Here is a 14,468-nt window from a genome sequence, read left to right on the forward strand (position 1 = left end):
TATCTGAACTGGAGTTCATATGAATTGATGTGTATTGACTCTATGGAGTGTGAAGATATAGAAGTTATTATTTGCCACAAACTCCAAATTTTAGTATCTAATCCTTTTTTATATATTTATTCTTTGTCATGAAATTCTCTCAAGTGACATGAAGACATATTCTCTGATATATTAGATTACTACTAGTACTAGATTTTAACAAGGTATCTGATGTGATTGTGAAGTATCAGTGAAGCAAAAAATTGTGAGCAAAGAAGCTATATTGAGGACCCAAAAATTGGAAAAACTCACAAATAGCATTCGGGAACCTGTAACTAACCCTGAAACTTCTTTTTTTTGGAAACAACTGATATAAATGTAGAGCTCTTGACAGTTATAAAAAATGGAGTTGGCATGGTTGGGCATAGGGCAATTGAGTAAGCAGTCAGAGTTGGAAGTCTGGGATAATCTCAGTCAGCAGACATAGTAGATTAATAACATTGGAAGATGACCACAAGTGAGCAAGGATTTAACTAGATATTGATGTTGGTTTACATGTTAGAAAATATTTTTGTACTTCATTTTGTATGAATAGTATTTATTCTGTTTTGTTTGGAGGGCCTAATAACTCACATATACTGTGACAATATTCAGAAAGACTAGAAGATGCTAGATCATGTGCATTATAATACAGAACAACATTTATTTGATAAAATTTATAAAATTCCTCTTTTTAGGAATTATTTGAAATAAAATAAAGTAAATAGAAAAGAATATATATTTGAAATAAATATTTATAATTGAAATGACTTCGGGCAAGAAATGAATCTAAGCTAGTTTAATATCTTCACCGATACTCCAGTGGCACTGGGGGCTGGGGAGCTGTAGAGGAGAGCAGTGAGAGAGAGAGAGAGATAGAGAGGGAGAGAGAGAGAGAGAGAGAGAGAGAGAGAGAGAGAGAGAGAGAGAGAGAGAGAGAGAGAGAGAGAGAGAGAGAGAGAGAGAGAGAGAGAGAGAGAGAGAGAGAGAGAGAGAGAGAGAGAGAGAGAGAGAGAGAGAGGGAGAGAGAGAGAGAGAGAGAGAGACAGAGACAGAGACAGAGAGAGAGAGAGAGAGAGACAGAGACAGAGAGAGAGACAGAGAGAGAGAGAGAGCAAGAGCGAATCACTACTGTCGTGTGCAAAGCAGTTGATAGTTTAGACGGCAGCATGCAAAGCAGGTGGCAGTTTCAAGTGGTGGTGTGTGGTGAGGGGTTGGGGTTTGGTGCTTGCATGTGGCAGACGAAAACACCAAAAATTTGACTAAATGAGTATTGTCAGGTGATGTTGGTAGATTTGGAAAGGTATGGACCTAGACTATCTCCTTAGATGATAATCTAGGAAAATATACAAGAGAAACAGTGAATAATTAGAAATCATCACATGAATATTTTTGTCACATTAGTATGGGCATAAGGCGTTCAAAATATATGGCTCACTTTTCACTTAATCTGAAATTCTACAAAAAAGAGTGGTACAACAAAATATTGCACTAGGCCACCAAACAAGATTTGGGACATAAATCAGGTTTCAAAGATAAAGATGTGTTAAGAGTGTTTAAATGATGATTCTATTTTAGTAATGTGAAACTTAGAATGAGTGGCCCGGAATAAGTCAGAGGTTTCCCAAGATATATTACTCACATCTCCTAAAGTCGGTCAGCAGTCTCTTGAACTCACATTGGTGCTCCTCCTTAAGAATAAGCCTTATCATTGAATTGATCTTGGGCTCCTCCTCAAATCTGATTTAGGGCATATTCTCACGGTCGTGAACCCTGGGCTCTCTTCTTCATTTTGTATCTAGAATAGATTATTTAATTACTCAAGTCATGTGGTTACAAAAAGATTCTCATAAAATAATAAAAATAATCCACTTGATTCATAAAGCAATAAATTCAATAAATTAGGAATCAATAGGAGATTCTATTTTTTCATTTTTAATCGTAAATAAGCAATTATTATAATCAATGATTAACCAACCTAATCATACATATCATTAATCAATCTCTAGTTTATTTTATCACTATCTTCTTCAACTCAAATGATGAAGACGGTCGATTGTGTAACCATATATTAATGTAGACACTAAGGATATATAGTGGGTTCTATTTATAGAAAGAGTTAATTTATTTGATCTGTATAAATCCATGAAAATATTTGTGGTCGGGAAGCTGATCATACATTCCATATCTAGTTCAATGCTCATCAATACAGTGACGTCATTATAGTGCACATAATTTACTTATAATGAGGTCCATGAATACACCATCCAACTTTCTAACTTATGATGAGATCATAGTTTAAGCTTGTAAAATTCTAAATATTCCTATTCGATGAATACTCGAGTCGAGCATTGAACTATCCATATAGAATATAACTATATGATACTAATTATGCGTTAAGTATGTCACCATTAGTGTGGAGACAATAAGGACATACAGTTGGTGCTCTTTAATAAATTGATTGGTATGAAATCTCAAACGGTATTATAAAAAACAGTAAATCAAGTTGATTCACATCACTATGGTGTAGATGCTCCTTCCACCTAAGACACCAAAGACATTTTGTATGCGAGTAGTTGCACTTTGATTGTGATCTATGAGTTGCTAAACAAGGCATTCCTAACAGTCTTAGCTCAGATGCATCAAGGAGTTCACAAAATGATTGATTAGTGAAGAAGAGATTGTCATCCTTCGGTATTCGAGTAGACATCTAAAGGAAACTAATCCCATGAAGTCCTTTCGCCAAGTGTAGCCGAATATCCGAGAAGAGTTCTCCGAAAGGGTCCATGAGTGATTCAATACGATCTTTATATCTTCTAGAGCATGAGGTGTAGATTGGTACCCCATGGGCTGGGAACTCAACCTAGAAATTGCGTTAAATCAATATGTCATTAATATATATAACGACATAAATAATTAATTTATAAGGAAAATAAAAAAGATTCACCCAAAGATATCGCTACTAGAATGATACACGGGCCAAGAAGGTCACACATGATGATCTTTTGGACGTCCAAAGATATACTTAAAGTTTAGGAGTTTATTAAAATTTTCACTATATAAATATGAGATGACCCTGAATGAAATTCATCCATAACAGAATTGTTCAAGTGCTCTACACTACTTCTCCCTTGCCTTTTCTCATCTCCATTCCTGATGTTATCGGGATCTGTAACGACAACTGTGAAGCGATGATAACACCCAAAATTTGGTATTTATTTCAATCAATTAGCACAATTTTATGCATTTAAAGAGTTTAAAATGGGGTTTTTATCATATATTACATTTTAATTAATTTTTCCAAGTGAATTTTGTTTTTTCCCTAATTTTTTGTTAATTTATGAATTTTATGGAGTTTATTTAAGCTTTGAATAATTATTTTTAAATGAAAATGGCAGTTTTAAAAATTAATTTTAATCTTAATGAATGTGGGGACGAATTACAGAATTTTATAGAATTTTCTAGGATTTTATTGGGTTTTTTGGGAATTTATTCGAGAAAGAAATGAATTTTTAAAGAGGAAAAGGATATATTTATAAGGGAAATATGACTTTTAAAGCAATTTCTGAACTTTGTGGGATTTTGCTTAAGCTTTTGTTACAATTATGCCCTTAAAAATAGCTCTCAGTCATGACGGCAGGCATAAAGATGCGATTAAAATAAGTGCAGGGTTTTATTGCAATTAATCATAATTTTTTTAATGATTTCAGGAAAATTAAAGGAGGAGAGAAAATGCGGAAGGGTGTATATGAAAATATTTCTGGGCGGCTTCAACCAACAAATAGAACTTTTAGAAAGGAGTTACTTGCAAAACGCCAAAAAGTATTTTCGGGTGGCCTACGTGGTCGAATCTTGGCCGTCGGATGAGAATCTGACGGCGCCTGAGGAATATTCCTCTGGGCGGGGGTGTGGCATTCAAGGAATCAACCAGAAAATTGAATTTCAAAATTCTCCAGCCAATCCGCCATCGACACATCATTGCGTGTGAAGCAAAAAAATAATTAAATAAATAAAATTTGATCTAACTGTTATGATTGTTCAAAATTCATTTATTAATAACTTTTGATCCTGAAGTCCGATGGAGATGACTTTTTTATGGATTTCATTGTCTCAACCTCCTCTTTCTATATGTTGACTGGATAATTCAGATTAAGCCTATATTGATGGATAAAAATTAATTACTACATGGGGGTAAAATGGTAATTTTTACCATTTAACCTAAGTATAAAAGCCGAATTTTGAGAGGAGGAGGTCATTCTAGAGGTGGCTCTATCGCAGCTGCAAGACAGAGAGGAGCTTCATCCTATATCAACTCTATTAGGTGCTTTCTATTTCATTGTATTTAAATTTTAGTGTGATTTGGATTATGTTTTAGTAAATTTTGTGATTGTTCTTTTTGATCTTGGTCTACATTTCTAAATTGCTTGGCTTAAGCGGAATGTACAAGCCCATTCTAGGATTGAGAGGAAAAATTATGAAATTGATTGCGCTATTACATTTGCACATTAAGGAAAAAATTATAAAAAGTTTAATTTCTAGGAGATATTAGATTTTGATACCAAATCCCCCAAGACAAACTAAATCCAAATCATATTTTATTCTTATCCCCTCTAATTGACCTCTTTGATCCCTTTTATTAGATCAAAGAAGTCAATCTAGAGCTCCTCACTTCTAATTTTTCCCATCTCATCTACCCCCCTTTCTAAATTCTTCCTCTAATTAGGGTGATTTGATTTTCAGTGAAGATTAAATGAACTCTAATTAGGGTCAAATTATTTAAGTAGATCATTGATTGAGTTACCTTACTAGCTTCCCTTGAACGATACTCTACTTATCATTATACATCTTAAGTGAAGGTTTTATAAATTTTATTCTATAAGCTAAAATTAACAAGGGATACTAAAATTGCATAATTTACACCTATTTTTGGCATATCAAGAGATAACTTGGCTTATCAGAATAGAGGAGGGGATTCAATGTGTTTGGGATCACGTCTATACATTAGAGGTTGGTCACTTGAGCAGATGAATACCACGAGTGCCAAACATGAATATAGATTGGAGAGTAATCTATGATATAGAGATATAAGGGATTAAGGGATAACGGATGATTCAATGGAAATGTATACTAGTTTTTTATTTCAAATCCTATTTTGTCTGTAAGGTTTACCCATTTCTATAGGTGATTTTAGAATTCAAACAAAGATCAACAACAGGCTAAATCATGGAATCCATGATTGAAAGTTGAGACATAATGGCAAAAATATTGGGTGCTCTCTCTCATTACCAATATCCCATACACGGAAATGAATATCCTAAGAACCTGCTATTGGAGAAAAAAGTAAATAGTCATCATTTTATCATTGTTTTGAACTCTGTAAATTTCATGCTGAAATTACTCATGATGCTGCAGCTCTTTTGAACCCAAGGCTTGACTGAGAAGTTGTCATCGTGTAAGTCATCTTTTAATCTCTATTAATTTTGTGATGTAGTTACTCTCCTTACCACTTGAGGTTTCCTGTCCTAAAAAGCTCACAATCAACGAAAAATGGGGTTGTAAACGTTTTAGACATCATAGAGCATTTTAGAAAATTAGACTCAAAGATGATTTTAATGGGAAAACATAAAATGATACATGTATGTAAGAATCAAAGCATATGGACACATTTACTAAAAAACTAGCAGAAGGAAACGTAACTGGCATTCAAAAAAGTATAGAGGCCGAGACACTATAGGGCTGTGAATCTGCTGCAAACATTCAACCTTTTGAGGCAAACATGACCACAATTGTGAGAATAAATCAGAAGGGGAGGGGAGAGGACCCAGAGGCCAAAGTAGTGTTGACTCTCACAAACTTGGCTTGTAGAGATTTTGCAAATTTTCTTTTAAAAATTTGACCATATTTTTCCCATTCATCCCAAGATAGGGTGTGTTACAAGGCAAAGGGAAACATATTGTATACTTGTTAGGAGGCAATCCAAATGATCTAACGGAAGCCCCGTAAACTACCCAACCACCCACCACAAGAGAGCCTCTCTATATACAATCGTAAAGTATCCATTCCATCATTTTATCTACATGAATAAATTATGTTATACATCCCTCCAAAAGATATGTTTCAATAATGTCAGACATAGATCCCACTTCTAACATCTATTTACACTCAACCATGCCTGGAAAAAATATTCTGGCCAAGACATGGCCCCCACCTTTGACATATATTTACTCCCAACTGACCTCGGGAAAAAAATTATATGACAAGTTTGGCCAACCTTCAAAAAGCCTGAGGCAAAATAGTTTAAAAAGAACTCGAGCAGGCTAATTAAAACCATCCGCTTGGCTTGCCAAAGTGGAAACCCAAAGATAAGACTCCCAAGTTAAGTGTGCTGAGGTGGGAGCGATTCAGGATGGATGACCACGCGGCAAGTTTGGTGACAGAAGTCCACCAGGCGAAAAAAAAATTGAAAAAAAAAGATAAAACCCAAGATTTACCAATACCTAAAAACTACAAGCAAAAAAAAGATCTTCAAGAAACCCAGAAATAAAAAAAAGGATCATGAAAATCACAAAATAACCAATTTTCCACCCCTCTTTTTCCCGAAATAACTGAAATACATAAAATTCTCAGGTGGGTCCCACCCCTTAGCCATCTGTCTAATCCTGACTTGGCCCAGAAAAGAAGATTTTTCTCCCAAGTTAAGCGTGCTGAGGTGAGAGCAATTCAGGATGGATGACCACGCGGGAAGTTTGCCGACAGAAGTCTACCAGGTGAAAAGAAATTTGAAAGAAAAAAGATACATCCCAAGATTTACCAATACCTAAAAATCCCAAGCAAAAAAAAGAAAGAATACCTTCAAGAAACCCAGAATTTTTTTAAAGAAGGATCATGAAAATCACAAAATAAAAAACACAATCATGGCACCAATTTTCCACCCCTTTTTTTCTTTTCTGAAATCTGTTCACTAAAATACATAAAATTCTCAGGTGGGTCCCACCCTTAGCCATCTGTCTCATCCTAACTTGGCCTAAAAAAAAGATTTTTTTCCTTTCTCCCCCCACCTTTTAAAAAAGAATAAAAAGCCTTCTTCTTCTTCTTCAGCTTCTTCTTCTTTCTTCCTCATCTTCTTCTTCCTCCCTCCACTCTCACTCTTCCTCTTCAGCCCCCGCCATAGCCGTCCGATCCGAGCTCGAAGCTCTACAACAATGGAGTGCGTGCTCAGGCTCGACCCCTGCGCCTTCTCGGCCTCGCCTGCACGCTGGAAAGCTCGTCGAATCCCTCAAAACGGCAGTCTTATGAGGTGTGCGAAGCGCCGGGACAAGGTCGAGGGTTTCGCCGTGGCGGCTTCTTCCTCTCCGGCTTCGGCTTCGGCTTCTGCCGAGCCCGCGGTGAAGGGGCAGGTGGACCGCGTTGGCTCGCTGAGCCAGGTCTCGGGGGTGTTGGGTTGTCAGTGGGGCGACGAGGGCAAGGGCAAGCTCGTCGACATTCTCGCCAAGCAGTTCGATGTCGTCGCTCGATGCCAGGTTACCTTCTCTTGTTGATTTACTTCGTTTGGGGCTGCTTTCTATTCGTTTTTCTCTGTTCTTGAGATGGATGATTCTTTTTTGCGTTATGATATCTGTTTAAATTTTTTTGTTCTCCGTGTTTTGGATGATGATTGTGAATATGGAAAGTTTTATATTCTGGATTTTAATTTCATCTACTCCAACATGCTGATTCGAACTCTTAATTTCTTGGAAGCTTAAGTTTTTGAAATGCCCTTTGTGGAGGTTGATCTGGGGTGGTAATCCTGCAAAGTTCTTTTTTGCATAATTGCGTAATTACATCTATTAACGTCTCTCGTGTTTTGGATGACGATTGTGAATCTGGAAACTTTTGTATTTCTGGTTTTTATACTTCATTTACTCTAATATGCTGATTATAACTCTTAATTTTTTGGAAGCTTAAGTTTGTGAAATGCCCTTTGTGGTGGTTGATCTGGGGTTGTAATCCTGCAAAGTTCTCCTTCTTTTGCATAATTGCGTAATTACATCTATTAACGTCTCTCGTGTTTTGGATGACGATTGTGAATCTGGAAACTTTTGTATTTCTGGTTTTTATACTTCATTTACTCTAATATGCTGATTATAACTCTTAATTTTTTGGAAGCTTAAGTTTGTGAAATGCCCTTTGTGGTGGTTGATCTGGGGTTGTAATCCTGCAAAGTTCTCCTTCTTTTGCATAATTGCGTAATTACATCTATTAACGTTACTCGTGTTTTGGATGATGAATGTGAATCTGGAACGTTTTGTATTCTGGATTTTAATTTCATCTACTCCTACGTGCTGATTCGAACTCTTAATTTTTTGGAAGCTTAAGTTTGTAAAATGCCCTTTATGGAGGTTGATCTGGCGTGGTAATCCTGCAAAGTTCTTTTTTTATAATTTGCAAAGTTGAAATAACGTCTCTCGTTTTTTTTTTTGGCATAATTACGCTTAAGAATTGTACGCAATGAGGAATTTTAACCTGCTCTTATGATTTCTTGTGATTATTAGAAAATGATCTCTCCATTCTCAGACAATCATTCCTGTAATCATTAGAAGTTGAAACGAAGTCCGTGGTGTTTGTATCAGAAGCTCATTCCTTTAATCTTTAGAAGTTATATCAATGTCCCTGGTATTTCTTATCTTCAACAATAGAGTCACGTTTATTCAACACCAGACATAAATTACTTGGTTTGATTTATCTCTGTGATTATTTGTCAATGATAGTCCCATTCTAAGAAAAGGAAAACGATGTCCCCGGTATTTTCAATCTTCAACAATAATTTTTTCGGCATAATAAAAAATATAAAAATTATACTCCCTGCTGCACTTTAACCTGGTCTGATTAGTAAATTGGTAATTAAAATATTCAATCTGATTAATAAAAAATAAAGAATTTTCTCTCCGGCAGGGCGGCGCGAACGCAGGGCACACGATATACAACTCAGAGGGGAAGAAGTTTGCCCTCCACCTCGTCCCGTCCGGAATCCTAAACGAGCAGACCCTCTGCGTCATCGGCAATGGCGTCGTCGTCCATCTCCCAGGGCTGTTTAAAGAGATCGACGGCCTCGAGGCCAACGGTGTCTCCTGCGAGGGCCGGATCCTCGTCTCAGATCGCGCCCACCTTCTGTTTGATTTCCATCAGACAGTCGACGGCCTCCGGGAGGCGGAGCTGGGCAACTCCTTCATTGGCACCACAAAGAGAGGAATTGGCCCTTGCTATGCAAGCAAGATGATTCGGAACGGGTTACGGGTCGGCGATCTACGACGAATGGATTCCTTCGGCTACAAGCTCGATGTTCTAATGCGAGATGCCTCTGCTCGATTTCCCGGGTTTAATTACAGCCCTGACATGCTCAAGGATGAGATCGAAAGATACAAGAAGTTTGCTGAGAGGCTGGAGCCATACATTGCAGACACAGTCCATGTGATCAATGATTGCATATTAAATCGGAAGAAGATCCTCGTGGAAGGGGGCCAAGCCACGATGTTGGATATTGACTTTGGCACGTACCCGTTCGTGACTTCCTCGAGCCCCTCGGCCGGCGGGATCTGCACTGGTCTCGGTCTCGCGCCTCGACGACTCGGGGACCTTATCGGGGTGGTAGGCCCCGATACACGACGATTATTATTATTATTATTTTTCTTGAGTTTAGGGTTTGAGGTTTAGGGTTTGAGGTTTAGGGTTTGAGGTTTAGGGTTTTGTCAGGTGAAGGCTTATACGACTAGGGTTGGGGAAGGGCCATTCCCCACGGAGATACTCGGGAAGGGCGGGGATCTTCTTCGAACAGCGGGAATGGAGTTTGGGACGACAACTGGCAGGCCGCGGCGATGCGGCTGGCTAGACCTTGTCGCTCTCAAGTTCTGCTGCCAGATCAATGGCTTCTCGTCTCTGAACCTCACCAAGCTTGACGTGCTCTCGGATCTCTCCGAGGTCAAGCTCGGCGTCTCGTACCGTCTTATTGACGGCAAAGTATTGGACTCGTTCCCTTCGGATCTGCAGACGTTGGATCAGTTGCAGGCAAGTCTTTTCCTCGATCTAGCCCTCCTTTTCATATCATATTCGACGATATTAAGGCCTTTATTTTTCTTTTTCTCTTTTTATTCTAAGCTTTTTAAAAAATGTAGTTTAAAATTGCAGTTTTTTCATTTAAAACATTTCATTTAAGACAATAAATGTATGGTACGTTTATATATTTCGTACTCTGTAGAAAGGATACCCTCGTAATAGTTTGTTTTAATTCACTCTAATTTTGCAACATTTAGGAAATTTAATACTCGTATGACCCTGCATCATATACTGCAACAATTTTGTCAATTAATAATGGAAATGGAAGATGTTTTTACAGCACAGATGATCCTATTATCACCTCAGATTCATGGTCTTTTTCAACATCATTTACAACAACATTGCTCTGTCTGTTGAGAGTATGAATTTTCTTCACTGTAGATAGACTAAAAATGGGAATTCAGGAACAAGAACAGTAATTAACGTACCATGTCGACTGACGAACCATTTCAATTGTATAGGATGAGAGTAATTAATGGAAAAAATATTAAATTAAACATTTATTGAATGAAAAAGTTTTGTAATTGGAGTATATTCAATTTTTGTTAACATTCTGATATTTATTGATCTCCCCTATCTTTCTTTCGAAAGTCACTAATATTTATCTGTGGCATTGGTCTTAATACCTTCAGGTTGATTATGAGGTGATGCCGGGCTGGGAGACGGACATCTCTTCTGTGAGAACTTACAAAGACCTTCCCGCCGCCGCCCGCCGATACGTAGAGAGGGTGGAGGAGCTCGTCGGCGTGCCCATCCACTACATCGGCGTCGGTCCCGGCCGAGACGCCCTCATCTACAAGTGAGATTAATGGGTTAAATCAATTTTTCCAAATTTTCTTTTTTTTTTAGTTTCTTTTCCATCGGTCAACTGATTGGATTGGGTACACTCTTATTGTTGGTTGCCTGTTTGAGAGAAGTCAACGCCCGATTCTGTTGACCCGGCTTGTCTTCTTCTGCTATTTCAAAATAATGGTAGAAACTCGAATTATGATTTATAATAGAGTTTTGAAAATCTCAGCGTATCAAGCGTCGAGGAAAATCTGTGGTCAATTGTATAAGATTTCTAAATTTTAAATTTTCATGCACTGTCGACGGAGTCTTTGAAAGAAGTCGATCTTCGAAATTTATTAAAAATACTTGGAAATCTGAAATTAAATGACTGTTCAATAAAATTATTAAATAAAGAAAATTCTGAACAAGAATTCCATTGTAATTGGAAAAATTGTTAAGTTTAAGGGACTCCAGATATTTCAAAATTCCACTATGTCATTAACATGACGAAGATCTCTAACATCCGGATACTCCTCTTATACTACATTGAATTACTGTTGCTCCGGAAATATCATGTTTTAACTGATAAATTCATAGATAGATGTGTTAACATGTTTCCGTGAACAAGTTGGGTCTCTGATGTCTGACTTAACGAATTGAATTCCGTCAAATGAATTTATAGTTATAGACTTGGATTATGTAACATCATTGATTGAACCAATAATCAAGGGTAATTACCTCATAAGGTTCACCCATTAATGATGAGGATTCGATTTCCCTGAGGTTTACGAAGGATCTGCTTACGAAAACAGCAAACCCCTGCTTTTTGTACTCAGGTGCTTCACAGAAGACTTATCTATTAAGTAATCACCAAATTCGGATAGTGCGAGAAGCAATTAACTGTTTAACGAGAAACAGCGCCTCAGAAATGTAATCACGTTCAAAGCAAAAAAAACAGAACTGCGACCAGACTGAGGTCGGACATTGAAGATAATCAACAAACTTTCACCACTAATCGTTCTCCGAATTTACCACAGGCGAACAGCCACACAATTTGCCGCACCTAAAACGAGTGCACGATGAATAGATCCGAAATTTCATGCGAAGATCCGAACGAGACAGGTCAGGTTGCGAACAAAAACAAGAACAAAGCGCACTACTCGATTGTTAAAAATCTACTGAGCAAACAGCAGATGACCAAGAAGGCAACAATTTGCACGGACGCTATTCAACCAACGGCAAGAAGATCAACGCACCTCTTATCTGCTCCTGATGATGGAGATTTGAAATTAGGGTTCATACGGGAACTATTTATAGGAAATATCCGGAACGCGGATCCGTCGCCGCGGAATGGTTAGATCCGGTAGTGATCCGAATTGGGTTAACAGACGGATGACGAGACTGACTTGGGTCGGACGGGACTAACGAGACGGGATATTCGGTCGTCATCCGTTCAGGACTGTTTTTTCCCTGGTCCCTAATGGGACCTGTCCGCATAGTTCTAAGATCGTCCGGGCATGGACAATGGATGGGACGGGACGAAGATCGTCCTGTTTGATGTCTGGAATCAGTGCAGGGACGCGGATGGGACAGTTTTTTCATCCGATACCTCTGGACGGGACGGTTTTTTCTTCTGAGTGGACGAAAACTGTCCCGTCCGGAGGTCTCGGGACGAATTTCCATCCTGATTTTCGTTCAACCTCAAGGGCGGGATGGTTTTTCCGTCCCTTGACAAAAACTGTCCCGTTCGGAGGTCTCGGGATGAATTTCCATCCTGATTTTCGTCCAACCTCAAGGGCGGGATGGTTTTTCCATCCCTTGACGAAAACTGTCCCGTTCGGAAGTCTCGGGATGAATTTCCATCCTGATTTTCGTCCAACCTCAAGGGCGGGATGGTTTTTCCGTCCCTTGATGAAAACTGTCCCGTTCGGAGGTCTCGGGATGAATTTCCATCCTGATTTTCGTCCAACCTCAAGGGCGGGATGGTTTTTCCGTCCCTTGATGAAAACTGTCCCGTTCGGAGGTCTCGGGATGAATTTCCATCCTGATTTTCGTCCAACCTCAAGGGCGGGATGGTTTTTCCGTCCCTTGACGAAAACTGTCCCATTCGGAGGTCTCGGGATGAATTTCCGTCCTGATTTTCATCCAACCTCAAGGGCGGGATGGTTGTTTCGTCCCAGGACGAAAAAAATCGTCCCGTCCGCTGGGTAGTTGACTGTGTGAGCAGTAGATGGCAGTTGACCGTGGTACCACATGCAGTGTATGTGAAGATATGTTGAGCAGGGTTTGCAAATATCTGCCACTAATTGATGACAAATATGCATTGACAAGTGGCAGAATGGAGCAAGAGATGCAGACAAGTGTTGATGAATGTGGCAAAAACAGATAGCAGATATGCGCTGATGGTAGATAAAAGCGGAAATGTGAAGAACAAAGATGTTTTTTAAGAAGATAACCTAGAAAAAAGGATGAGTAATTCATATTTGAAAACAGATACGATCACAATGGTTTTTTTGTCATGTGCCCAGTAAGCTGAGTGAAGTTTTTTCTTCAAGACTTTTGATCAGATTTTTTGGTCCTTTAATTATGGTTGGATGATAATTATCGGTCGATGATTATTTTTCCCTTCTCGATCTACATCACGAGTCACCAGTTTGACACACAAACCTTGGATTCCTTGAATATTCTACATCTAAACCATCACTTGAAAATCCATTTTATTTAATTATTGACTCATGTCCTCAGATTCACCAAAGAAACCGATGGCTGACATAAAAAAGAAGCATTTGACCTATTCATTCAATCACATTTTTTCATGTTGACCTGAAAAATAATTTAATAAATGGTAATTAATACAGTTTTATTGTGCTTTCTCATGTTAAGTTGCATTTTTTCATGTGTGCCAAATGCAATAAACATTCTTGGGGTGAAATTATTGCAGATTAAACTAGGAACTTTTATCCATTTACAATGTTTGTTTCATGTCCAATTAAATTTACTAAAAATTAAACCAGGCCTTTTCATTGTTCACTCATGTTTTAATAAAAACTTTGTAATTATTGGCACAATGATCAACCCAACTAATCATTTCCACGACTAATCATTGGCCACAACCAAAAAAATCAGATTCCAGCAAATGCTACGGCAGAATAAATTATTATATAGTGTATTTAAACATATTAGACACAATAAATAAATCGAATAAATATAATGAGAAGAATGACGGAAAATTGACCGACCTGGGATGATAGTCTAGATAGGGACACGAGGGGTCTAGGGTAGCAGACACACCCCCGATGACCCGACGGGCCAGCTCGAAGACCGATGGGTAGGGGACGGTAACTGCCCATGGGCACCCACAACCGTCGTTGAGAGTGAGACGGACCAAGAATGAATTCACTATACCTCGACGTAGTGGCTAAACCTACAAATTGTAATCTTTGGGCAACAGAGCAGATGAGGACACCACTGATGAAAGTAATAATACTAGAATAAGGGGGAGAGAGATGTGAACTGCGGGCTTGGGCTCGGCTTCTCAAAGGCGATTCGCGACCGGTAGTTATTAAGGGTGTCCGGGTGAGGGATACCTC

General features: G+C 38.5%; 1 protein-coding gene, 1 long non-coding RNA gene and 1 other non-coding gene across 5 annotated transcripts; 1 reads left to right on the forward strand and 2 right to left on the reverse strand.

Moving 5' to 3' along the window:
• The first annotated feature begins 7,118 nt into the window (after positions 1 to 7,118).
• Positions 7,119 to 11,044, forward strand: ADSS (adenylosuccinate synthase). The gene is made up of 4 exons (XM_078580450.1): positions 7,119 to 7,538; positions 8,950 to 9,642; positions 9,748 to 10,059; positions 10,740 to 11,044. Exons 1-4 carry the CDS (start codon positions 7,221 to 7,223, stop codon positions 10,908 to 10,910), a joined length of 1,494 nt encoding a protein of 497 aa, XP_078436576.1. The 5' UTR covers positions 7,119 to 7,220; the 3' UTR covers positions 10,911 to 11,044.
• On the reverse strand, positions 10,584 to 12,153 carry LOC144707349 (uncharacterized). 3 transcript variants are annotated; one of them, XR_013582460.1, is made up of 3 exons: positions 12,135 to 12,152; positions 11,617 to 11,674; positions 10,584 to 11,060 (listed from the first exon to the last, which is right to left on the reverse strand). It is a non-coding gene; the product is annotated as an uncharacterized LOC144707349 (long non-coding RNA). The 3 variants fall into 3 exon arrangements; XR_013582459.1 differs by lacking the exon at positions 11,617 to 11,674 and having other exon boundaries at positions 12,135 to 12,153; XR_013582458.1 differs by lacking the exon at positions 11,617 to 11,674 and having other exon boundaries at positions 10,584 to 11,063; positions 12,135 to 12,151.
• LOC144708136 (small nucleolar RNA snoR74) lies at positions 11,574 to 11,707 on the reverse strand. Its single transcript, XR_013582676.1, has one exon. It is a non-coding gene; the product is annotated as a small nucleolar RNA snoR74 (small nucleolar RNA).
• Positions 12,154 to 14,468: the final 2,315 nt, after the last annotated feature.

The sequence above is a fragment of the Wolffia australiana genome, chromosome 9 (assembly GCF_029677425.1).
Source record: "Wolffia australiana isolate 7733 chromosome 9, ASM2967742v1".
NCBI classification, from domain to species: Eukaryota; Viridiplantae; Streptophyta; class Magnoliopsida; order Alismatales; family Araceae; genus Wolffia; species Wolffia australiana.